This window comes from Trematomus bernacchii, unplaced genomic scaffold (genome assembly GCF_902827165.1).
Source record: "Trematomus bernacchii unplaced genomic scaffold, fTreBer1.1, whole genome shotgun sequence".
Taxonomy (NCBI): domain Eukaryota; kingdom Metazoa; phylum Chordata; class Actinopteri; order Perciformes; family Nototheniidae; genus Trematomus; species Trematomus bernacchii.
The window spans coordinates 592,223-619,242 of NW_022987881.1; the positions used below are offsets into that span (position 1 = coordinate 592,223).

At 40.2% G+C, this 27,020-nt stretch overlaps 2 protein-coding genes across 2 annotated transcripts in view; one reads left to right on the forward strand and one right to left on the reverse strand.

The window, feature by feature from the left end:
• The first annotated feature begins 1,660 nt into the window (after positions 1-1,660).
• Positions 1,661-4,656, forward strand: LOC117469695 (TLC domain-containing protein 5-like). The gene is made up of 2 exons (XM_034114159.1): positions 1,661-1,850; positions 4,124-4,656. The coding sequence occupies exons 1-2, from the start codon at positions 1,661-1,663 to the stop codon at positions 4,654-4,656; spliced, it is 723 nt and encodes a 240-aa protein (XP_033970050.1).
• Positions 4,657-6,646: 1,990 nt separating this feature from the next.
• The window catches only part of LOC117469696 (rho guanine nucleotide exchange factor 12-like), a 52,057-nt gene continuing 31,683 nt past the window's right edge, over positions 6,647-27,020 (reverse strand). Inside the window, exons 16-38 of the mRNA XM_034114160.1 lie at positions 26,805-26,942; positions 26,265-26,297; positions 25,822-25,936; positions 25,595-25,700; positions 24,328-24,570; positions 23,385-23,532; positions 23,057-23,217; positions 21,813-21,959; positions 21,064-21,149; positions 20,828-20,953; positions 19,593-19,707; positions 18,230-18,330; positions 17,594-17,671; positions 17,349-17,424; positions 16,098-16,265; positions 14,884-14,971; positions 14,710-14,790; positions 14,544-14,629; positions 12,550-12,879; positions 10,968-11,120; positions 9,128-9,354; positions 8,475-8,547; positions 6,647-8,208 (exon numbers count right to left, since the gene is read on the reverse strand). Coding sequence (XP_033970051.1) covers positions 8,186-8,208; positions 8,475-8,547; positions 9,128-9,354; positions 10,968-11,120; positions 12,550-12,879; positions 14,544-14,629; positions 14,710-14,790; positions 14,884-14,971; positions 16,098-16,265; positions 17,349-17,424; positions 17,594-17,671; positions 18,230-18,330; positions 19,593-19,707; positions 20,828-20,953; positions 21,064-21,149; positions 21,813-21,959; positions 23,057-23,217; positions 23,385-23,532; positions 24,328-24,570; positions 25,595-25,700; positions 25,822-25,936; positions 26,265-26,297; positions 26,805-26,942 — 2,902 coding nt within the window. The 3' untranslated portion in view covers positions 6,647-8,185. The remainder of the gene's footprint in view (positions 8,209-8,474; positions 8,548-9,127; positions 9,355-10,967; positions 11,121-12,549; positions 12,880-14,543; positions 14,630-14,709; positions 14,791-14,883; positions 14,972-16,097; positions 16,266-17,348; positions 17,425-17,593; positions 17,672-18,229; positions 18,331-19,592; positions 19,708-20,827; positions 20,954-21,063; positions 21,150-21,812; positions 21,960-23,056; positions 23,218-23,384; positions 23,533-24,327; positions 24,571-25,594; positions 25,701-25,821; positions 25,937-26,264; positions 26,298-26,804; positions 26,943-27,020) is intronic.

The following is a 27,020-nucleotide window of genomic DNA, read 5'->3' on the forward strand; positions in this document are numbered from 1 at the left end:
CAAGTCCCTTTTCAAAACTCATCTCTTCTCCTCTTGTCTACTCATAGCCCACCCCCCATCAATCCATGCCGGTTGATCAAGTTTGATAGTCCTATACCCCCCACCCTAACCTTCCCTTATATTGTAAACGATTTTGAGTCCTTGAAAAGCCCTATAAAAATATAATGTATTATTATTATTATTATTATTATTATTATTATTATTATTATTATTATTATTATTATTATTATTATTATTATTATACTGACAGGTATCAGATCTTGCTGTGTAAAATAATCTTCCTGAGAGGTGTCACTTGTAATGTAGTCTGTGTGGTCCACAGTGAATGTATTCCTGACAGCAACAGGTGATAAGAATCAAAGGTTCCCATAGGATCCCATAGAAAATGCATGCGGGTCATTTTTGACCCACTTATGGAAGCTTGGGGTAGTAATACAAAAACTACAATTTCTTAAAATGTATAACATTTTAAATTAAATTTGAATGGCATGATATCCAAAACATGTTTTTTGAGGTATAGCTGGAATATGAAATGATAAAAAAATGTAATTACAAAGATACTTCAAGAAAACCACCTCACCGGGTCAAAAAAGACCCACTTATGCATCTAAGGGTTAAGGGTTCACGTTCTTCAAGTGAAGTTGCTTTAAGTGTCCATGACTGACTGATAATCTACTCTGGTGTCAGATTAGAGGGACTGGAAGTTTAGAAGTGGGTTAATGCTGCCATCAGGGGAGTCTCACAGGTCCCTCACCTGCAGAGGGTTTGTAAAGCAACATGTCAACAGCATATGACAGTCATTTGACGCCATCATTCATATAAATAGCAATACATTTATAGAACTTTTTTTATTTAGTTGACATTCAAGAGACAAAGGTTTTGCATCAATACATCACAAAACGCTTTCAATACCCGATACAAATAAACATTTTGTCCGGTTTTTAGGAAGCTGCAGTCGGCCGTCTAAAAGCAGGTATATCTGCAGAGAGACTTTAATCCTTTAAGAGGATCAGGTCTGAGATCCAGGGCGACGGGGTGAAGGACGCTCGTACTGTCTGTAGTGGCTGCACTTGGCATCGATCACACTGTGAGCATGTGTTTCATGTTTCAAATACGGTGATATTTTGGGCACTTTGGTGAAAATATGGATATAAATAAACATGGAGGCCGAGGCTGCGTGCAATTGTTGGAGTAATGTTCTGCATGTATCCTGAATATTAGGACGGGGCGGAGGATTTAAGGTAAGCTACAGTGTGAGTGTGCACACATTTGTTTAAAAAAAACTCTGTCATAATATATTTCAACTGAAAAGAAGTAATTGGATATTGTACTGAAGTAAAGGCAGCAATACTAGATCTTACAAAATACTCTGTTGCAAGAAAGGCCCTGCATTCAAAATCTTACTAAAGGTACACCGGTATAAGCATCAAAATATACTTAAAGTACGTGCATTTTCTAGGCCCATTCTATGTAGAATTTAGTAGAAATCTGCGGACTCAGAGAGACAAAGTTAGTCAAATAAAGATCCTAATGTATATAGTGGCTGCTTTTATCCACCAGTGTTGCCCAGCGCATGAATAATAAATTGTCAACCTGCAGCTTGAATCTTTATATTCAACACAATTAAACTGTATTTATTTTGCTGAAACACACAGACATCATGCTGGTGCTGCAGGTGTTCTGCAGCCTGATTGGCTGGTTCTGTCTCTACCTGTTGTTCTGCTACACCTTCGCTCAGCGGGGGGCCGAGTGGAGCTGCAGACTCGTCACTCTGTCTCACGGTGTCATCATCGTGCTGCTGACGGGATACGTCCTCTTCATAGACGGACCTCTGCCTTTCACTCATGCAGGTAAAGTATAACCTAACAAAAAAAACACTAGATCTCCTCAAATATGTCACTACTATTTAAAGGTCACCTATTATGCAACATCCACTTGTCTCTTCTACATCAACATGTGTCCCCTCTTCTTCATGTCTCTTCTACATCAACATGTGTCCCCTCTTCTTCATGTCTCTTCTACATCACCATGTGTCCCCTCTTCTTCATGTCGCTTCTACATCAACATGTGTCCCCTCTTCTTCATGTCTCTTCTACATCACCATGTGTCCCCTCTTCTTCATGTCTCTTCTACATCAACATGTGTCCCCTCTTCTTCATGTCTCTTCTTCATCAACATGTGTCCCCTCTTCTTCATGTCTCTCTTCTACATCAACATGTGTCCCCTCTTCTTCATGTCTCTTCTACATCAACATGTGTCCCCTCTTCTTCATGTCTCTTCTACATCAACATGTGTCCCCTCTTCTTCACGTCTCTTCTTCATCAACATGTGTCCCCTCTTCTTCATGTCTCTTCTACATCAACATGTGTCCCCTCTTCTTCATGTCTCTTCTACATCAACATGTGTCCCCTCTTCTTCACGTCTCTTCTACATCAACATGTGTCCCCTCTTCTTCATGTCTCTTCTACATCAACATGTGTCCCCTCTTCTTCATGTCTCTTCTACATCAACATGTGTCCCCTCTTCTTCATGTCTCTTCTACATCACCATGTGTCCCCTCTTCTTCATGTCTCTTCTTCATCAACATGTGTCCCCTCTTCTTCATGTCTCTTCTTTCATCAACATGTGTCCCCTCTTCTTCATGTCTCTTCTACATCAACATGTGTCCCCTCTCCTTCATGTCTCTTCTTCATCAACATGTGTCCCCTCTTCTTCATGCCTCTTCTTCATCAACATGTGTCCCCTCTTCTTCATGTCTCTTCTTCATCAACATGTGTCCCCTCTTCTTCATGTCTCTTCTTCATCAACATGTGTCCCCTCTTCTTCATGTCTCTTCTACATCAACATGTGTCCCCTCTTCTTCATGTCTCTTCTACATCAACATGTGTCCCCTCTTCTTCATGTCTCTTCTACATCAACATGTGTCCCCTCTTCTTCACGTCTCTTCTTCATCAACATGTGTCCCCTCTTCTTCACGTCTCTTCTACATCAACATGTGTCCCCTCTTCTTCATGTCTCTTCTACATCAACATGTGTCCCCTCTTCTTCACGTCTCTTCTACATCAACATGTGTCCCCTCTTCTTCATGTCTCTTCTACATCACCATGTGTCCCCTCTTCTTCATGTCGCTTCTACATCAACATGTGTCCCCTCTTCTTCATGTCTCTTCTACATCACCATGTGTCCCCTCTTCTTCATGTCTCTTCTACATCAACATGTGTCCCATCTTCTTCATGTCTCTTCTTCATCAACATGTGTCCCCTCTTCTTCATGTCTCTTCTACATCAACATGTGTCCCCTCTTCTTCATGTCTCTTCTACATCAACATGTGTCCCCTCTTCTTCATGTCTCTTCTACATCAACATGTGTCCCCTCTTCTTCACGTCTCTTCTTCATCAACATGTGTCCCCCTCTTCTTCATGTCTCTTCTACATCAACATGTGTCCCCTCTTCTTCATGTCTCTTCTACATCAACATGTGTCCCCTCTTCTTCACGTCTCTTCTACATCAACATGTGTCCCCTCTTCTTCATGTCTCTTCTACATCACCATGTGTCCCCTCTTCTTCACGTCTCTTCTACATCAACATGTGTCCCCTCTCCTTCATGTCTCTTCTACATCAACATGTGTCCCCTCTTCTTCATGTCTCTTCTACATCAACATGTGTCCCCTCTTCTTCATGTCTCTTCTTCATCAACATGTGTCCCCTCTTCTTCATGTCTCTTCTTCATCAACATGTGTCCCCTCTGTGGAAAGAGACTCTGAAAGTTTCAGGAACAAAGATTCTCTCTCTTTTTGATCCATTTCTATAAAAACCTGTCTGAAAATGAGCTGATCAGATTTTGGCCACTTTATGATGTCATAACGATGTTTTGTCTTGTGTAACCATTAGCCAATCAGCAACCAAGGTATAAATTATAAATATTTAGGTATTTTCCTTCTCTTTATAATCTATGTTGTAGTCATATGGGTCTCTTTTTAATCTCTATTCATTAAACATTTGTGTCTTTTTGCCCGGTCCAAGTCGCTTCTAGTGACATTTTGTAGATAAAGGCCCCTAAAGTTTGGTGCACAGTTCACATTAAGTGTTTTCATTACATCCAACCCTCCTCTCCGTCCCTCAGGTACAGAAAACACAGAGCTTCAGTCGCTCTCTCTGGCCGTCTGCCTCGGATACTTCTTCTTCGACATGTGTTGGTGCGTCTGCTTCCACACCGAGGGCCCTCTCATGCTCGCTCATCACGCCGGCAGCATCGTTGGGATCCTCCTGGCGTTGCTCATGGGCGTTTCCGGGTGCGAAACCTGCGGCGCGATCTTCGGCAGCGAGATCACGAACCCTCTCCTTCAGACCCGATGGTTCCTCCGGCAGCTCGGCCTCTACGATAGCCTGCTGGGCGACGCCGTGGATCTGCTGTTCATCGTTCTGTTCGCCACCGTACGCGTGGGAGTGGGTACAGTCCTGTTTTACTGCGAGGTGACGTCTCCGAGAACAACGCTGGTAATGAAGCTCGGCGGCGTGGCCATGTACGCGCTAGCCTGGGTGTTCATGGTGGACATCGCAAGGTTCTGCTGCAAGAAAAGTAGAGCGAAGTATAACAAGTGGCAGGAGAACAACAAGCTAAAAGAAGCACAGAAAGTGAATGGGAAAAGTGAATGAATTCTTAATTTTAGTGCCACCTTTGGCGATTAGCGGTAATCAGGTGTGATTTGGGAGCTTTTGATAAAAGGTGGCACAAGGACCAAAAGCTTGAAGAAGTCTTTGGAAATAAGTAACAGTTTTTTGTCGTTTTTTGTTACACTCTTCGTTTTTGCCACTTTGGTGCCATCTATGGTGATTAGCGGTATTACAGGTGGGATATGGGATTTCACTTCCAAGAAAGCGATACTTGGGGACTTTTTGTGTGTTTTGTTACAGAAACGTAGAGCGAAGTATACAATGTGGCGGGAGAACCACATGCTCAAAGAACGCAAAAACTAAAAGGACGTTTAGAAAAAAGTGACAGCATTTTTGTTTAGTTAGGACCTTTGTTTTGTCAATTTGGCGCCACCTATGGCTATTAGCGGTATTACAGGCGTTATTTTGGATTTCACTTCCAAGAGAGCGGTGCTTGTAATAAAAATGTAGCGAGAGAACCAAAAGAAAGAAACTTAAAGAAGTCAAAGCACAAATACTTGATGGACTTCTTGGAAAGCATGACTAACTCCATCTGTGATTATGGTCTATGGTTTGTCAATTTGGCGCCACCTATGGCTATTAGCGGTATTACAGGTGTGATTCTGGATATCACTTCCCAGAAGAGCGACGTTTGTGATTTTTCTCTGTATGTAGGTTTGGCTAGAGGAAAATCAGAGCAGAGTAAAAGGTGACTAAATAAATACAAGTTCGAAGACGTCAACACAAAAAAACTGGATAGCTACGATCTTGAAGACATTTGATTCGTGTGTTTGGCGCCACCTGTGGGGATCAGTGGTAAATGCAGGTGTAGTTTTGAATGATCAACTAATCAATTAATCAATTAATAACTACAACATTTTCAATAGAACATTTATAAAACAGATTAATAGTACATGGATACTTCACCCTCTTTAAGTAGTTTGTGTTAAAACATTTCATGATTGCATGGTGAAAAAAACAACACAAAACCTTCGATATACAGTCATAATTGTACAATATATTCTTTTACAGAGGAAACAACCTTTTTACGTCTGAATATTCTTCATTCATTTGATTTTCTTGTGTATTTCGCCCCCAAAACCAAAGCCATGGTGTCATGTGAGTGGTCTTGTGGCTATCTGAGTGATTTCTGCCCAACATTCAAGTGAAGTGGTTTAACGAGGAAATCTATGTACCTCAAATGGAAAAACAAGACACTATGAAAAGCTCAAGATGGCTTTTAAAGTAGCCTGTTGCAAAAATGATCCTTAGGAAAAACCTCCTCACGAAACTACAGGGGAATTATAAAAAGCATTTGATGACGTTAGAGAAATTGTCTGCAAAACAAATAATAAAGTTAAATCCAAGAAATGCACATGTGCACGCTCTCTGAAAAGCTTGTATTGTCCGTTATATGGTGCGTAGTGTTTAGCTGCAGTTATACAAACTGAGTGTTGTTTTTTTTAACCCTCCTGTTGTCTTCGGGTCAAATCTGACTACTTTCATCAATCATAACTTTTTTGTTTTACATTCCATTACATTCAGGCTTTATGATATCCTTCACAGTAGACCTTTGAACATATAAAATTGCTGATCACCACTTTCATTGGATTTTGGATGATTTAGTCAACTTTGTAACACCCATGGTGTTCCAGGTCAAACATGACCGCCATAAAGAAAAGGAATTAGTAACCATCCGGATCAGATAAAACACACACATATACTCTAGATGTGTCCCCCCCCCTTATGTGCCCATCCCCCCACATGGATCACACCTGGCACACGCAATACATGTTCAGTGTCTGTTCTTTGTATATTAACTGCAGTTGTTCATGTATACCAGTAGTCTGATACAATATGTACAGTTTGAAAGGGTGTTCAATGAAATGTGGTGATGATGAATGTTTTTTGTGTCAATGTAATAGCAGTTAAAATAGGACCGGTCAAATTTGACCGCGAACACCAAAGTAAGGGGGGGAAACGAAGACAATAGGAGGGTTAAAGATTGCTCTGTTTTTCTACGTGATTTAATTGGTAATCTAAAGAAACCCTCATTATTTTCTTCAGTGTTTCTGTATCAAAACCGGGTGAAAACAGGAAAATCTCAGGATGAGTTTCTTAATATTTCTTCTTTCATCTGTAAAATACGTGGGGGGAAAATGTCAGGATAATTTTTCTTAGTGACTGTAAAAAAACAACATTTGGCAGTTTTTCTGTATCCTTTTGCACCACCACCCCATTATCTAAGTAAGAATAAAAGCACTCATTTTCAAATCCAAACTCACTCAGGAAAACATACAGACAGATAATGTTGGTTCACCTGCCAAACGTTTGTTATTACAGATAATACAACTAAAACATTTTGTGATTATCCTGGCAAAACCTTTTTTTTTACCACCAGAGTGATCACCCTTGATTACACACAAAAAAAGTAAAGAATTGTTTACCAAATCTGCTCCATTAATTTGAACAAAGTATATTTCTTAAGCACAAGTGATTCTATTTTTACGTCCATCTGCTTTGTTGATAATGAGCAGGCAGCTATCTGTGTCTGTTTGCTATATTATGCTACATTCAAGTGCTACAGGAAATTTGAAAACTGGGACTTGAAAGTAAGCAATGAACAGCATTTCACGTGTATTATATTTACTCAGACATCCAAACCAGGTGGACACACAGTACTGGAAATGTTGAAGGCTTTAGTGTTGATCTCAATGGGATTTTTAACCTGGATAAATAAAGGCTACAAAACAAAACAAAGTGTTGCCAGGTGTTCATTTTCAATGGAGATTTCAGGAATATGACAGCATATCGGTGGCATTTAAAAAAAGTGGTTTTAAAGAAATATGAAGTCATGAAGAACAGGAGAATATTCTGAAAGGGGAGGGATTAAAGTCATACATTTACGAGAAAAATGGTTCAAATTTACGACAAAGAAAATCTAATATTTTGTAATTTCTTCTATTCAAATCTCTCTTTTGCATGATTGGAAAAATATATAATCACTTTTTCTTGGAAATGTACAACTTTAATCTAGGAATGTATCCCCCCTCACTCCCCAGCTCTGTAAATATTCCATTCAATTAATTATTTTCTTACCTAAAATAGCCATAATACAGCGTTGCTCTAAAATCAAATCTTTTCAAATCAAACGTACAGCAGTGAGTCCTGAACAAAACAAATATACCTTTATGATCCATTTCCTCGTTTCACTCCTTAAAGTTTTTCTAAATCCATCTGTGTGACTCCACACTCGACTTTCTCCAGTGTTTAAGATAATTTATATAGTTGATTAATAATATACTGCGGAAGAAAAAAAACGGCTGAATTGTCCTCGGGTGTTTCCACAGAGTCTCTCCTCAGGAGGGTTTTGAGTTTATAGTGAATAGTTTCCTAAAACGATGATCAAGTCTTCCACTGATACGCGCCTGAAGTGTGAGATCTGACATTCAGCCTCGCTTTCTGTGCGACACCAATGTTCAAAAGTCCAAAAATCATCCGGAAGAAACCGTGGAGTGGAGTGGCGTCAAACTCATACGAACGAGGGAGAAGAATCTGAAAGTAGAACGAAAATTTAATTTAGATTTGCTTTCTTCAGAGGCTCCGTTTGAAAGTGTATTTCTATCGTGATTTGAGCCAACAAGACATTATCATCATTAAAACTACATTTGGGAAGATTCTATTTAATAGAAGCAAATATTTCTTTAAAAAAAAAACATAATTTCTTCTCGTTATGATCGGTTAACTAATAAAAAGAAGTGGGAAAACACAGACATACGTGTCTCTGTAAATGCGTACGTGTAGAAATCAGCGACACACACCGTGGTTTTCTTCGGCGTCAGCAGCTGGGTCAGTGTGTGTTTGTTGCAGCTCGTTGTACTTCATCTCCACCTCCTGAAAACAAGTAAACAACAACACAATTACTAAGGTCAAATATAAACATGATTTATTTAGTAGGAATTTAGGATTTTAACTTCTGACTTTGGCATCAACAAGCAGTTTCAGTGTATTGCTGTGAAACTACACGTTTTTATCTCTTCAACAACTTTTATTCTTATTTTTCTTCAACGTAAAACTAACTTGTTTGGATAAAAATCCAGCTGAGACCATATTATTGGTACAGTTGCAGGTCAGACATGAAGGTAAGGCGTCTTGTGGCTGAGGTTGAGGCCTTTCCAGTGATTATAAATGGTGTTAAATGCCTTGATCATCACAATGGATTTCTTACGAATAGAAATTGCAAAAAATACGGTTAACCAAGTTTAAAAAGTGAACAATAAAATATATTCTGCAGGTTTTTTTTAAGGAAACTGGGTCGTATTTTAAAGAGATGTTCCAATAAATTCTTGTTTGTCAATTTCCCCGCGTTGAACTCTGGTAAACCAGCAAAAACCAGTTAAACACAACTATCTTTGGCCTGTGTTGGCCCCACAGTGTGTGTGAAAGCAGCTTTAGTGTCAGTAAGTGTCAGCACCTTGAGATACTGCAGGTCGGCCTGCAGGAGGCGCAGGTGGGTCATCAGCTGCCGGCTGAGGTTCGGCCCTCCGCCGCCCGCCTGAGAGGAAGAGGAGAGCAGCTTCCTCATGTCGATGCCCACACCTCCTCCTCCTCCTCCTCCTCCTCCTCCTCCTCCTCCTCCTCCATCATCATCAGTGCTGCTCTCCTCCGAGCCGCCACCGAAATCGAGGACCACGAAACCACCTGAGGAAGAAGAAGAGTGGGAGGAACCATTGTTAAATTATTATTAGAAACAAAACTGTTGAAGGGTTACGTACACAGTTTGGGATAGAAGTAAAAAGTGGTATGAAATGGAAATATTCAACTATAAGAATCTAAAAATAATACTTCTAATAAAACTAACTAACTTAAAGATAGGGTAGGTACTGTAAGAATGGAGAAACCAGCTCCAGTGCGCTAGAATTTGAAAATACGCAGCCGAAAATAATCTGCCCCTTCCTTCAGACTTCCTTACAGAGCCCCTCCTCCAACACACGAACGCGCACATGACCAATGAGGGCACGAGATAAGTTTGTGCACAGATGGAAGGCTGACAGGCAGGTAGGCCATCCAGTTATTTTAGCCGGGCCGGCTCAGATCGTGCTTTTTACAGCGCCACGGCTTCCACAGATTATATTTTTTTAATGTATTTTTTGTCAAAGCATTTAAGATATTCATTGCTATCGGGATGTTAAGAGCATTCCATGGAATATAACAAGTGTTTCTGAAGTGAATTACCTACCCCACCTTTAATTAAGTCGCTTAAGAGGCTAAGTTTAGTTCTTCATTGTAACACGTTCACAATAAGCAATCCGTAATGAAGTTCTTGTTCGATCATATTTTATAACGAAAACTGAACAAACACAGAAAGACCCGACGGTCAGCAAAAGGTATCGGAACCAATTCATCCTCTTTGTCCATCACACAGGCCCTTAAATACCCTAAACCACACCCATGTGACAGGAAGTGACTAATAACAACGGGCTGTGTTAGGGCTGCTCAATTAATCGTATTTTAATCGCAATGACGATTTTGGCTTGCAACGATTATGAAAACAACATAATCGAAATAAAACGATTATTTATTTTATTTTATTTATTTAAAGGTGGGGTAGGTAAGTTTGAGAAACCGGCTCGAGATACACTTTTTGTTATATTCCATGGAATGCTCTTAACATCCCGATAGCAATGAATATCTGAAGTGCTTTGACCAAAAATCCATAAATAAATATCATCTGTGGAAGCTGTAGTACTGTAAAAAGCACGACCAATCATCTGAGCCGGCCCGGCTAAAATAACTGGATGGCCTACCTGCCTGTCAGCCTTCCATCTGTGCACAAACTTATCTCGTGCCCTCATTGGTCATGTGCGCGTTCGTGTGTGTTGGAGGAGGGGCTCTGTAAGGAAGTGGCAGATTTTCTCCGGTTGTGTATTTTCAAATTCTAGCGATCTCGAGCCGGTTTCTCAAACTTACCTACCCCACCTTTAAATTATTTTATTTTTACATTTTAAATTTATATTGGTTTTTCAGTTCAATTATAAAGTTCAGGGTAATCAACTGTTAAAAACATACTGTTCACATTTTCTTTTTCAATAAATCGATGTTTTCAAAGTAAATGGATAATCGTTTTTAATAATCGTGATATCAATTATTGACCCAAATAATCGAGATTATGATTTTTGCCATAATCGAGCAGCCCTAGGCTGTGGTGTAAACAAATAATGATACAAATAGAATTAAACAACAATAACTGAATTCACAGTTTGGCTCCTTCATACAGAACTCGAGTAAATGCACTTTGTCTGGAGATCCCTCACCGTCACCGTTTTGTTTCTGTGATGGTGGAGACCCTCGGCTCTCATGCGGCCCCTCAGGGCTCCCAGGAAGAGACCCACTCTGATCCTGAGCCTCATCTTTCTCCTCCTCTCTGCTCATCATGTGGTGGAAGAGAGCCTGCTTCAGCATGGCCACTACAAACACAGGAGAATGTGTTTTACATTTGACACTCTTTAAAGCTTGGATAAACACTATGCAGAGGAATTATTAGTCCTGTGTTCCATATATAGACATTTTATTTATTGGGATAAACCCCTTGAGATGCACCATCTCGTTTTCAAGGGGGTCCCGACAATAGCAACAACTTACAGACATACATAAACAAAAAGGGGACCTATCATGCAAAATGCACTTGTGTACGTCTTTTCTACATGAATATGTGTCCCCGGTGTTCCAGGGAACTCACCAAGTGTCAGAAAACACAACCCTCTCTATTTTCCTCCATACCCAAATCTCTAAAAAAGGGGCTGCAACGGATCTGATAAAAACTGATCCAGATTTGAACACTGTCCTGACGTCAGGACGGTGGCGCTACGGCTATTGGGCCAACTCCACCAATCAGGAGGAGACAGCCACGGCCATTGCCGTTCGAAAGCGCTGGAGACGCTGTAGTACATATGCCAGGCCTGTAGGTGGTGCTGTTCTCACTGAATCTGCCCTTGCTAAAACATGTGCAAATTGAGCAAAATGAGGCATGGCTAAAATGCATGATCTGTTTGGTATTTTGAAAAAAAGAAAGTATAAATATGCCTTATATAGGTATGGTCCTACACTATATTATTATAATATAGCATGATAGGTCCACTTTAAGTAAAATTCAAGTAATACATACAATCATTACAATTTGAGAGACAGTCGAGCAGATCAGTTTCATCAATAACAGACCAGTTGAAAGTGAGGTGATAATGTTTAAACATACCCAATGATGCAAGAGATCTAATAGCAGCAGGTAAAGTATTCCAGTCAGCTGGGGCTTTAATAAGTGTACCAAAATCTCTTTTTCTATGATTAAATAACCATTAGGGTTATAAGGTATATAAGGTAGAAGTCGGGCAAACTTATACAATTATATTGATTAATTTCAATGCAGCTTTTAAAGGTCACCTATCATGCTATTTTAGGCATATATTATGAGTCTCAGATATATACAAATATATAAAAAACGTGTCTATGATGTGTTTTGCTCAAAATACCAAACAGATGATGCATTTTAGAAATCCCTCATATCCCTCTATTTCAGCAAATCTGGATCAGCTCCGTTGTAGCCCCGTTTTTAGAGATGTGGGTACGGAGGAAAAGAGAGGGGGTTTTATTTGAGTTCCCCGACGCACTGGGGACACATATTTATGTATAAAAGACATCACAAAGTGCATTTTGCATGATAGGTCCCCTTTAACACCAGGAATAAACGATATCACAATATCTCAAATCTGGGACAATATCCGGGCCCACGACTAATAATATGGATATACTGTATTGCCCTTTTTCTAATGCTCCCTTTAGTGAGAGAATATTGTAATCTGATATATTGTTATTTGGGTGACTCTCTGATCTGTCACTTACATGTCCTGAGAGCTTCTTCTCCTTTAGAGGACGGAGAGATGAAGACGTCCTGCTCCATGTTTTCTGCAGCGACGTCCTGATGTGTCTCTTCCTCCTCCGGAAGGAAGGGAAGTCCGTCCTCCAGCTGTCCGTCCAGGAAAGCTTCTAGTTCTGCTTCATCCACCTCCTCTTCTTCCTCTATTTCCTCATCTTCATCACGTCTGTCCTCCACCGGCAGCTCCTCCTCCTCCTCCTCCTCCTCCTCTTCCTCCTCCTCTGACTTCATGCCATCAAACGGGTTCAGACTCGGAGCCGGTTGGATGTCTGGAGAAGAGACGGCGACATCTTTGTCTGAGAGGACATTTCGAACAAGAGGGTGATGGTGTTAATTGTTAATAAAATAAATATACTTAAAGTGGACCTATCATGCTATATTTGAATAATATAGTGTAGGACCATACCTATATAAGGCATATTTATATTTTTTCAAAATACCAAACAGATCATGCATTTTAGCCATGCCTCATTTTGCTCAATTTGACAATTTCGAACTCTGTTTTTGCAAGGGTTGATTCAGTGAGCAACAGCACCATCTACAGGCCTGGCATATATACTACAGCGTCTCCAGCGCTTTAGAACGGCAATGGCCGTGGCTGTCTCCTCCTGATTGGTGGAGTTGGCCCAATAGCCGTAGCGCCACCGTCCTGACGTCAGGACAGTGTTCAAATCTGGATCAGTTTTTATCAGATCCGTTGCAGCCCCTTTTTTAGAGATTTGGGTATGGAGGAAAATAGAGAGGGTTGTGTTTTCTGACACTTGGTGAGTTCCCTGGAACACCGGGGACACATATTCATGTAGAAAAGACGTACAAAAGTGCATTTTGCATGATAGGTCCCCTTTAAATATTGAATTACAAAATTCCTCACAAAATGCAAAACTTCCTGGCAAAATAAATTATTAATCCTCACAGAATAAATGTATGAATTCCTCAAAGGTTCAATCAGTAGAAATCCTTATTCCTTATAATCTTTATTGTAAAATAATAAAACATCCGCACAGATTCAATAAACTAAAAATTCACACAAAATACATTTAAAAAAAAAATCATAACAAAATAAATACTGACAAAATCCTCAGATTTAAAAAAAACAAAACTTGACATAGAGAGGCGAAGTCCCGCCCATCTGCTTCCGCCCCATGGGACCTTATTTCGGAAAAAGTTTGTATTGAAGTCAATGGGGAGAGAAAGATTATCTTTCGATCCCGTTTGAATTGTGCCATGAATTACACATATGATGTTTGTCAATTTAAAAAATAATTTCCATGTCAAAAAAGTCACAGTTTGTCGTAAAACTGTTGAAATATAAGACTATGAAAAATACGCAACTAGAAAGACTACAAATCCCAGAGTCCCGGTCCCGCATGCTGGCTCTTAGGAACCGACTCACTTCCCTTGTGTGTATGTACAGCTCTCAACATGCCCAGACTTGGACTGATTTTCACCTCTTTTAATACTTTCCGCCTCATTCTGAAAGAAAGAAGTGAAATGTGCCAACGTGACGGCCGTCTTGGTGTGTGGTGCGAGACGGGAGATGTAGTTCATTGAGCGGTTTCACACAAAAAAAGTGTTACTTCACAGTTTTACGACACATTTTTATTTTTTTGACTTGCAAAATTATCTTTTAAATTGACAAACATCATATGTGTAATTCGTGGCACAATTCAAACGGGATCAAATGATAATCTTTCTCTCTCCATTGACTTCAATACATAATTTTTCTGAAATAAGGTCCCATGGAGCTCAACCGGAAAGGGAGGGACTTCGCCACTCTATTGTGAACAAGTTGTAAACTACGGGAGAGGACAAGGGACAAATGCAAACAAATGCAGATTTAAGATGTAGTCCTAATTGTTTTACTAGGTACAATAAAGCTGTCAATAAATGTTCTGTTAATTGATTAATATACTAAATGTTTGAACACCTCAGAAACCTAATTCATCCACATCTACAGTACCTGCAGATTGGACGCCTTCACTGGATGTGACGTCGGGTTCTTTGCTCACTTCTTCTTTGATGATCTCAATGGCCTCATGCTCGGCTCTGAAACACACTCACATTAGAAACAATAACAACATATATATATCTTTATTTAACTGAGTAAGTGTGTGGTGGGGACTCACTCAGTCTGAGCTGCAGGAGGGATGATGTCTCTGTTCTGAGGTTTTCCCTTCATGGCACTCTGTGTGATCAGACACTGCCACCTGCAGGAGGAGCAGCACGAGGACAACATGACTGTGCCATCAACTGCTTACAAATAAATGATTAAACACTGGAGAAAATAAAGTGTGACGTACGCTCTCTGATCGAACACCGTCTGCGCCATCAGCTCGTAGATCTGAGCGCCGTTCTCAGACATGGACAGCACGAAGAAAGACTTGTTGTCTGATGAAGAAAGAGAAGACATTACAACAAAAGTTAGTGTTCCTCAGAGTCACTGCAGGGGGTCCACAAAGCAGGTTTGGCTGTGTTTTTTATTTAAGGGTCTTAAATGTTCATCGGCTAAGGGCCCTAAACCTGAAAAACAGACGGAGCATTTTCTCCCTATTACATATGTTTAACACTTAAGTTACAGATAACAAGTGGCCTATGTGTGTACAGTATATGTATATTCAAGGTTCAAGGTTCTTTATTGTCAAACTAACATAGCTACAGAGTAATTATGTCATTGAAAATCTTAGGTCACAGGCTTCTCCAACAATGCAACACAATAATACAAAAAGAAAAATAGTTCTAAAAAAAGTGAGACAAAAAAAGTGGAATAGTGCAATACGAGTCTATATACAAGTTATTGGAATGATATATTGGATAAATAGATAAATAATTACTGAGTAGCAGATGAATGTTGTGAAATTGTTTCAGCAGTTCAGGTGTTTAACAGTCTTATTGCCTGTGGGATGAAGCTGTCCCTGAGCCTGGTGGCTTTTGTCCGGTTGCTGCGGTAACGCCTGCCAGACGGCAGCAGACTGAACAGTTTGTGGCTGGGGTGATGGGGGTCTTTTATAATCCTGAGGGCTTTCTTCCTGAGCCGCTGGGAGTAAAGGTCCTGCATGGATGGCAGCTCCGTCCTGGTGATGTGCTCTGCAGTTTTCACCACCCTCTGTAAAGCCTTACGGTTGAGGTCGGTGCAGCTGCCGTACCAGGCCGTGATGCAGCCAGTCAGGATGCTCTCTATGGGGCACCTGTATGTATGTATCTGTACGTACATGTATGTATACTGTATATATACATATGTGTATATGTGTGTATATATATTCATGTGTGTGTGTGTTTAGATACATGTGTACATGTGTAGATATTTGTCATTTCAAATGTACTTTTTATTTTATTGTACTAATTCTGTTCATTTTCGGATGATTTTCAAAACTATACTTTTAATATAATGTGACCCCAAATAAAGAATAAAACAACAATTAAATAAAAACTAGGCTTACAATAATACTAGAGTGACCTGAAGTGTCACATATAAACATCCTAACAAACCGCTGAAACCTAATAGTGTAGTCCTCACCAGTAGCGACAGGCCGCACTAACACGGTGTTGAGTTTGATGACCGGGCTGAAGATGTTCTTGGTGTCGGCGGCGCTGGTCGGGTTCTTGCCGTGAAATTTGAGAACCAGGCGCTCGTCCTGTTTCTGCAGCAGAACCAGGATGTCGTCCAGCAGCAGGGTGTACAGCTCTGAGAGGGACCAATACAGTATATCAATCAATCAACAACTTTATTAATCCCACAAGGGGCAATTGGTTATGAGCATCTTATGTCATGTACACAGGCAGGAACATACAGGAAGAAAGCACACAGAAACACCCGGGAAACTGGATGTGGATCATTCCAACTTACACCATAAATAGTTCATAGCATCACAATAAATAAGTAAATAAATAATCAAGTTAAAAAACCTGTCAAGAATTTAAAGGTTTGAGTGCAGAGGGGATGAATTATTTTGAAAAGCGATTTGTCTTTAGAGCAGGGGGGTCAAACTCAAATACACAGTGGGCCAAAATTAAAAAATGGGTACTAGTCGAGGGCCGGACTGGATCAATGTTTATTGCAGAACTTATGGAAATGAACTTATTGCACATATTAAACCTGGAACTAACAAAGCTTAAATTATTGCCTATAAAAACAACATTAAACATTAAATAATCATTTGCATTCATTTCTTATGGCTCTATGTGCAGCTTCATTTCTTATGATTACATTTCTCCACAGGCCAACAACAGCTTCAAAAAAACTATTTCCCTCAAAGAGAAAACCAAACATGCCCTGTTGACGTGAGAGAAAAAGTGCAGAAGGAAACATCCATGTAAACTCAGTGTGCTGCTCTGTGATGCTAGTTCAAGCCAGATACTTGGCATCTCATCTTGGGAGCTAGGTCATCAATGTTTGGGCTCAGGCTCTGAGCGGAGGAGACCCTCAGGATGGAGTGAAGGTGTGCCGTGCAATATACCGGCGGGCCAGATCTAATAGTAATTAGAAATTATCCTGCGGGCCGAAATTAAATCCACCAAGGGCCTGATTTGGCCCCCGGGCCTTGAGTTTGACACATGTTAGATTAGCTAGAGCATATCTACGCCCTGATGGCAACAGGTGAAATCCATCTGCAAGAACATGACCTTGAGAGGCAAGCATGCTCTCTGCTTTCCACAGAATCTGCTGGTTACAAAAGGAGTGTATGATTCCTCCTCTTCATTCATAAGCAGGTGGATGGTTAACACTGCGTTTGTATGTAGGTGTTATTCTACTGATGTGTGTTTGTACCAATTGTCTTGTCTTTGTTGACTTTCCAGGAGAGCGGTCCCTCGTGCACCATCTTCCTCTTAGTCAGGTCCAGACTCTGCAGCACACAAATACAACAAATATCTTTGATAACAAGATATTAGCCGTGTAGAATAAAGGGGAATACATGTTTGATGCATCAGATGTAGTGCTCTTGTGCAAACAGCATGCAGTAGTCTGATAATCAGAGAATATAATCAGAGTGTCAGAGAGGTGATGAGTCTCACCCTCAGCTCCAGGATCACGGGGTTTTCACTCGGTTTGAGAGACGAGAGGTCCAACCTCCTCTGATAATCCTCCAGCCTCTGTTGAGAAAAACACAACTTTTTTAAACAAGTTTCAAACTATGACAAAATATGTTCTCCTCAAACCTTTTCTTACCATGACAAGACAGAGCGTTAATCCCAAAAGGTGACAACATGGCATTTTGTTGATGTCTAAAGACGCGATGTAGTTAATAATACTGTACAAATAACAACTGTACAAAAAACGCTCTTTTTTGGTTTACAGAAAACCTTAAAATGAAATGATGTTGTTATAAATAAAGGCGGATAAAAAGGGAGGACTTGGGGTAACTTAATACTTAGTTAAAGTTAATAATAACATCATGAAGTTAGGTAATATTTTGGCTTGACTAGATTGACTAAAATGGTTAATACGACCTGATGCCTACAGATTTTATTGATTACTTTAATTCTTTTCATATAGGTTAGGTTTCACTCAAAACATTTTTAATGAGCACTATTTCAAACCCCCAAAATGTGCAAATATAAAGAATTGAACCTGGTTTTTCCCCAAACCTTCCACATTGCTCTGTCTTTAAGTGATAAACGTATATTTGACACTGATTTTAAAGTGCGTACCTGTTTGTTCTCCGCCTCTTTCACAGCCTGGTTGACGTGGTTCAGGATCTTTTTGCAACACTCGCCGGCTTTCTTCACCTTTTCCCTCTCCTCACCGTCTCCTGTGGGGACATCAACAAATCTCTGGTAAATCCTCCACATATAACCAGTATCATGATTTAAAAACACACCTGCACAGAGACGGCAAAAGTACACACATCCTTTACTCAAGTAGAAGTACAGATACTCGTGTTTAAAAATACTCTGGTGAAAGTAGAAGTACTGACTAAACTTCTTTACTCAAGTCAAAGTAAAGAGGCTTTGAAATGTACTTCAGTAAAAAGTACCCATAACTAGCAGCTGTTTTAAAGAGTACCTGACCTCCCTTTATATTAATAGAACAATAATGTCATTGTTAGCTAATGAATGTTTCCATGCTGAACAACGGCAACATGACAACGTTTTCATTGGTCCCTCTTCTTTAGAGAAGACCAGGAAATGATGGATACACGGATCGTGTTCAAATCAATAGGCACGCAATGACTCTAAATAATAATGATCACGCCACCAAACACACATTCAAACTAAAGGAACCAGCCTGTTTGGAAAATGTGAGAAGTAGAAAGTACAGGTATTTGGGTTCAACATGTGAGAAGTAGAAAGTACAGGTATTTGTGTTCAACATGTAAGAAGTAGAAAGTACAGGTATTTGTGTTCAACATGTGAGAAGTAGAAAGTACAGGTATTTGGGTTCAACATGTAAGAAGTAGAAAGTACAGGTATTTGGGTTCAACATGTAAGAAGTAGAAAGTACAGGTATTTGGGTTCAACATGTAAGAAGTAGAAAGTACAGGTATTTGTGTTCAACATGTAAGAAGTAGAAAGTACAGGTATTTGTGTTCAACATGTAAGAAGTAGAAAGTACAGGTATTTGTGTTCAACATGTAAGAAGTAGAAAGTACAGGTATTTGTGTTCAACATGTGAGAAGTAGAAAGTACAGGTATTTGAGTTCAACATGTGAGAAGTAGAAAGTACAGGTATTTGGGTTCAACATGTGAGAAGTAGAAAGTACAGGTATTTGAGTTCAACATGTAAGAAGTAGAAAGTACAGGTATTTGTGTTCAACATGTAAGAAGTAGAAAGTACAGGTATTTGTGTTCAACATGTAAGAAGTAGAAAGTACAGGTATTTGTGTTCAACATGTAAGAAGTAGAAAGTACAGGTATTTGGGTTCAAAATGTAAGAAGTCAAAGTAAAAAGTCGTCAGAAAAATAAGTAGTGGAGTAAAGTACTGATACCAGAAACATGTACTTAAGTACAGTAACAAAGTATTTGTACTCCACTACCTCCCACCTCTGTGTATGACAGGTGTTTGGCTCCTACCTGTGTACTTGGCGATGTTCTCCAGCAGCAGAGGGTACTTGGTGACTCTCTGCATCTCCACAGGGATGATGTCTTTCAGCTGCAGCCGGCGGCACAGACGGTTACTCTCAGCCTCCTGAAGTAATGAATATAAAGATGATTAAAATAGATAAAACCTCTTTAAAATGCCCTCACAGACGAAGCACAGCAGGATCTCCAGAGGGCAGCAGAAAGCCAAACAAGGACATTTTAAAACATGATGAAAAATGACGAAACATTTATGAAACAGTTTTTTTTATGTGATTATTAAAAAAAAAAAAGATAATTTTTTCCCTTCTCATATTAACATTTTGATTCAGTCAAAGTCTAAAAATACAATCCTATATATTTTTAAATTATCAGTTCTATATCTGTAAATCCATATACTTTTCAAATATGTTCATATCGATAAAAATCAGCATTGAATCAATAAGTAATCTTCTTTGCCTCAACAAAAAATACTTGAAAGTGAAAGTGACTTTTTATGAATGGAAGAATAATGAAAAGATATATATTAAAAGTATGAAAAAAGTTGACTTTCTCTTAATTAAAATACTTTCACTACACCGAATCTGAGTGACACTTGCTTTGTAATGCCTGTTGTAAAATGCCATTATATAATGTTTTTTTACTGTATTTATTCATAAAAAGTATTTTTATTTGTTTTGTAAAGCACTTTGAATTGTCGTGTAATGAAAAGTGCTTTATAAATAAACTTGCCTTGCCTTGACACTACCTCTGATCTCTTTACTTAAAGGTGGGGTAGGTAATTCACTTCAGAAACACTTTTTGTTATATTCCATGGAATGCTCTTAACATCCAGATAGCAATGAATATCTGAAGTGCTTTGACAAAAAATCCATAAATAAATATCATCTGTGGAAGCTGTAGTTCTGTAAAAAGCACGACCAATCATCTGAGCCGGCCCGGCTAAAATAACTGGATGGCCTACCTGCCTGTCAGCCTTCCATCTGTGCACAAACTTATCTCGTGCCCTCATTGGTCATGTGCGCGTTCGTGTGTTGGAGGAGGGGCTCTGTAAGGAAGTCTGAAGGAAGGGGCAGATTTTTTCCGGCTGCGTAGTTTCAAATTCTAGCGATCTCGAGCTGGTTTCTCCATTCTTACCTACCCTACCTTTAATGATCTGCTCTGTATTTCCTCTTCCTAACTAAAACCTGCATGGTGTTTCCTGTGTTTATCTCCTGTTTTCTGCTGACCTGCATGAACAGAGTGAACTTCTGGTCCTTCTTCTTGCGGCTCTTGATGAGCTCCAGAGCCGACGGCTGGTTGCTGCAGAAAGTCCCCACAGCGCGTTTAATCTTCTCCTCTTCCTCCCCGCTGAACTGGAACAAAACACACAAACACAACGTTTACACTCGAGGTATTTACTGAAACATGAATATCACTTTGCCCTCTTGCAGTTTGTCTTTGCCATGAATTGAAACGCTCTTACCCAGGCGAGCAGATCATCAGCGATCTGCCCGATCACCGACGTCTCGCTCCTCTTCCTGATGGCCGTCATCTGCTCTGTGACAGAAACTGAGGAGCAAGAGAAGAAACTCTGAAACACAAGTTGTAAATGCAGTGCTTCTGTCTTTTAGACACATTTTCAGTAATAAAATAATGAGTTGTGAATGAATCCAATGATGAAACATAGTTTTCTCATTGCAACCAGGCACCTTTTTGGAGCCTTAATCCAAGCCTTACTCCCCCCCAGTATCAACATTAGTATCACACACAGTATCATCTTTAAAAAGGATGGAGCATATACTGAAAACGTCATTTAAATTGCAGTAGGAGACATATATCAGGGTTTATTTTAGACATGCATTATTGAAGAGTTCCATAAAATACATGAACATATCTGGGGAAAAACGATAACTCGTCAAATATTGTAACGGCATTTCAACTTCTGCAAATAAATATTGTAAAGGGATTCTATAATTTGTGCTCTTCCCTCTGTGCATGCAGTCTATAAGATGTGTGTGTGTGTGTGTGTGTGTGTGTGTGTGTGTGTGTGTGTGTGTGTGTGTGTGTGTGTGTGTGTGTGTGTGTGTGTGTGTGTGTGTGTGTGTGTGTGTGTGTGTGTGTGTGGTGTGTGTGTGTGTGTGTGTGTGTGTGTGTGTGTGTGTGTGTGTGTGGTGTGTGTGTGTGTGTGTGTGTGTGTGTGTGTGTGTGTGTGTGTGTGTGTGTGTGTGTTACCGTGCAGCTGGATGATCTCCTCCAGGTTGACGAAGATGTGTTTGATGTCGTCGGGGGGGAGGACGGCGTCTCTGCTGAGCCTCTGGTGGAAAACACCGTCCAGAACCTTCAGCATGCGGAGGTGAGCTCGCTCCGTGTAGAACAGCTCTGAGGGGGGGGGGGGGGGGGGGGGAAGTACACACATCCTTTACTCAAGTAGAAGTACAGATACTCGTGTTTAAAAATACTCTGGTTAAAGTAGAAGTACTGACTAAACTTCTTAACTCAAGTCAAAGTAAAGAGGCTTTGAAATGTACTTCAGTAAAAAGTACCCATAACTAGCAGCTGTTTTAAAGAGTACCTGACCTCCCTTTATATTAATAGAACAATAATGTCATTGTTAGCTAATGAATGTTTCCATGCTGAACAACGGCAACATGACAACGTTTTCATTGGTCCCTCTTCTTTAGAGAAGACCAGGAAATGATGGATACACGGATCGTGTTCAAATCAATAGGCACGCAATGACTCTAAAGAATAATGATCACGCCACCAAACACACATTCAAACTAAAGGAACCAGCCTGTTTGGGAAATGTGAGAAGTAGAAAGTACAGGTATTTGTGTTCAACATGTAAGAAGTAGAAAGTACAGGTATTTGGGTTCAACATGTAAGAAGTAGAAAGTACAGGTATTTGGGTTCAACATGTAAGAAGTAGAAAGTACAGGTATTTGTGTTCAACATGTAAGAAGTAGAAAGTACAGGTATTTGTGTTCAACATGTAAGAAGTAGAAAGTACAGGTATTTGGGTTCAACATGTAAGAAGTAGAAAGTACAGGTATTTGGGTTCAACATGTAAGAAGTAGAAAGTACAGGTATTTGTGTTCAACATGTGAGAAGTAGAAAGTACAGGTATTTGTGTTCAACATGTGAGAAGTAGAAAGTACAGGTATTTGGGTTCAACATGTAAGAAGTAGAAAGTACAGGTATTTGTGTTCAACATGTAAGAAGTAGAAAGTACAGGTATTTGTGTTCAACATGTAAGAAGTAGAAAGTACAGGTATTTGTGTTCAAAATGTAAGAAGTAGAAAGTACAGGTATTTGTGTTCAACATGTAAGAAGTCAAAGTAAAAAGTCGTCAGGAAAATAAGTAGTGGAGTAAAGTACTGATACCAGAACAATGTACTTAAGTACAGTAGCGAAGTATTTGTACTCCACTACCTCCCACCTCTGAGGAAGGGACAGGTGTTGGTGAAGGGTCTCACCGTTGATGACTTCCTGTCGTTTGATCTCTTGAGGAGTTAAGCTCTCCAGGACTCCTCTGCTGACGAGGCTCTGCCAGTTCAGAGGGGGGGCTTCACTCTCTCTCTCCCCCTGATCCTCCTCACTCTGGACGTCTGAAGACAACGGACACTGAACCTCCATCCTGCAGGGGGAGATACAACAAGAAACCAATGTACTTTAAGAGAAGACAAAAGACACAGGACTGCAGTACAGAGAAGACCTGAGCTCTGTGAAGCTGCACTAACACCCTTCTGTTCATGGTCCACATATGAACTATATATTTAAAACCTGAACCCTGCAGTGTGTCACCTGAAGGGGTCGGGGTCCTCCTCCACCAGCTGCTCCAGGTTGGAGGCGCTGAAGTCAAACTGAGATCCGGTCGGGCTGCAGACGCCATCTTGATTCTCCACCGGTAAAACATCCCCGAGTCGAGGCTGCAGGCAGAACGGAGACGCGTCTGAGGAGAGAGAAAACAGAGGACGTTAACTAAGGGAACTTGTTAAACCTTTGTGTTGTCGTACCATCAACTGGGCAACCTCTGTCCTGGTTTGACTGTTTCAAAAAGCATATACTATTAATAATCAGGGAGGCGTGTGGCGCAGTGGATAGAGCCTTGGTGTTGGGATCAGGGTGTCACAGGTTCAAACCCCACTGCAGTCAGCATGTCGTTGTGTCCCTGAGACACTTCACCCCAAATTTCTCCTGTGGACATTGTCCACAGTATTGAGTATGTAAGTCGCTTTGGATAAAAGCGTCTAACAAGTAACATGTAATGTAATGAATCACCCAATACACACATTTTTCGAGCTAAATCATTACAAGTTTTACAGATTTTTTTAGATTTACACAAACGTACATTTATTTTTGAGTAAAAAAAAAGGCAAACAAATCACATTTTGATATGATGTATGTAAATATATATATACTGTATGTCTAAGAACATATCTTTATGGTCGGAGTCTGGTATATTTCAACGTTTATTCAGGATTCTGTTAAACCATTTGACATTTTTTAGCACACTGTATGAAACCATCCACGTTATATTTTGTGGAGACGAGATGAAAAAACCTTTTTCCCAACAAACAATACAAAAATCGCTCAAATTTGCCCCAAAGACAACAGCAAGGTAACTCCTTTTATCTATTGATAATCTTTCAGTTTGTGTGTACAGACAGAGAGATCGAAATACCCTTTCCCACAATCCCGAATACAATAAATACAAATATACAATATAAGAACAGGAGAGTCTTACTGGAGTCAGAGTCGTGTCCGCTGTCTGAGAGTTGTCCGGGGGGCGAGCTGAGCGTGGGGGAGGTGTGTGTGTTGGAGGGGGAGGAGGAGTGTGTGTTGGAGTGTGTGCCGGCGTCCGATCCATCGCTGATATTTCCACGACTCCGAGCAGAACCAGAGGGGGGGTCCGGCTGCTCGGGGAGGAGGGAGGCCGGGGGGAGGGGCTTCGGGGAACGCTGCTTATTCATCTCCACCGCTTTACCCACTGCAAGAAAACACACGGGAGGAAATCATAAAAATAAAAAACTTTGATTCTGCATTGTGCAAACTTTCTATTTATTTAACGTTATGCAATTTCAAAACCAAGAACCTGACCCTTTAGTTTGGACCGTAGACTAGATTCATGTTTGTAGGAAGATGTATGGCAAGCAAAATCCACACCATTGAAAACAAATTATACAAACCATATTAACACGTGGTCACACTAAAAAAAACACTTTTTCTAACATTAAAGGTGGGGTAGGTAAGTTTGAGAACCCGGCTCGAGATCGCTAGAATTTGAAAATACACAGCCGGAGAAAATCTGCCACTTCCTTACAGAGCCCCTCCTCCAACACACACGAACGCCCACATGACCAATGAGGGCACGAGATAAGTTTGTGCACAGATGGAAGGCTGACAGGCAGGTAGGCCATCCAGTTATTTTAGCCGGGCCGGCTAAAATGATTGGTCGTGCTTTTTACAGTACTACAGCTTCCACAGATGATATTTATTTATGGATTTTTTGTCAAAGCACTTCAGATATTCATTGCTATCGGGATGTTAAGAGCATTCCATGGAATATAACAACAAGTGTATCTCGAGCCGGTTTCTCAAACGTACCTACCCCACCTTTAATATTGCTTTAAAATTATTTTTAAAGCATGTTTTATGCTCTTAGGATTTAACACTTTTTACTTGTTGTCTCACTCAAGATTTTTATCTTTTTACAGGGTCCTTGTAGGTAACACAAATACATGTCAGGGCTTGGGGAGGGGGTTAGATTGAGTGAAAATACTTGCTTATTATCCAAGATCACAAAATCAAAGTGTAATATTCTATTGTTTTTTTCTCATATTTATTTACAAATGTATTAATTTAATTAAATATCACCGCCCTCCCATAGACTCTGTATTTTATATTGACCTACAATGGCACTATTTTACAATCATAGCCTTTACCTCGTGGGTTCTGTGCTATCTAAAACGGTAACAATAACAACGATGGTAAAACGTTATTCTCCCTCTCACCTGAAGTGGAGTCGACTCGGCTCAGACGTCGAGGCGGGCCGAGGATGTTGGGAAACCGAGGCTTCTTCACTTTCTCCTCTCCCTCCTTCTCTGGCTTTATGCTCTTCTGCTCGTTAGAAATGAAACACATTAGAAGTATTTCCTGCATGTGAACTCATGAGATCAAGAGGGGGATCATTCTTGGACAACAAAACTGTAAATCATGATTGTGTGACGAGGGGTCGGACCTTGATCTTGGGCAGAAAGTTGATGCGAGCTCGTTTGTGTTCGAGGCCTCGAGGCTCCTTCACTTTCACCCCGAGGTGCTTCATGTAGGTGAGCATCACGTACTGCATCGTTTGGCTGCAAACAGAACAACATATTATAGGATATGGTGTGACAATATGTACTCATTTGCAGATTTCATCACACAACATGGTGCAAAAACACACATGTAGTGAAAGTAAGACTATAAATAAACCCTAAGAAGACCTTTTATACAACAGGGTTACTGCAGCTTGACGTACGTTACATTTAAAACCCATTTAATGCCACTTACAATCTAATTTAAAGCCAATTATAAACAGTTTTCTATCCGCTATCTAGATATGTGCAACGTCAATGCAAGAGACTTTGGGGAAATGAATACAAAATGTATAATTATTGATATAAAAACTCTCTTTCTTCTCACCACTTCTCCTCTTCTGTGGGCTGTGACGGCAACCTGCAACAGGAAACTCAGGGTTAGCAAACAATCATTGAAAAGGCTTGATTTGTCGTTGTTGTCATGTGACATTGTGACTCTAAATCAATGCAGCATTGTACGTCTACCCTGTACACATAGAACGCACATCTTTTTATGGAATTGTATTGCCTTTTTCCCATTTAAATGAATATCTCTATGAACAAATCTGCAAGTTTCTTCATGAAAAAAGTCTCATTTCTGTGCAATAGCTACCATGTCATGTGACCCAGTGACCTCCAAATCAATGCAGCATTGTATTACTGCTCTGGAAAAGTAGGACACACATATTTTTATTGCATTTTAGTCCGATTATCTCTCTAATATGAATATTTATATGGAAAAATGTGCAGATTGCTCATTGAAATTCCAGATTTTTTTGCAACTAGCTGTGACCCAGTGACTCCAAATCAATGCAGCATTTGTATGAATACACTGGAGTTGAATAATTACGTGTGTGTGTGTGTGTGTGTGTGTGTGTGTGCTCACAGGATGTCCTCTATCTTGGACAGTATGTTTTCGGCGCAGCAACATTCCCTCTCCAGATTCTGAGGGTCTTTTCCTCCGTCCGAGTCCAGCTTCGACAGCTCGTCTTCAGCCAGAGTCAGACCCATGCTGCGCTTCTGTCTGTGTACGTACACACACACACACACACACACACACACACACACACACACACACACACACACACACACACACACACAC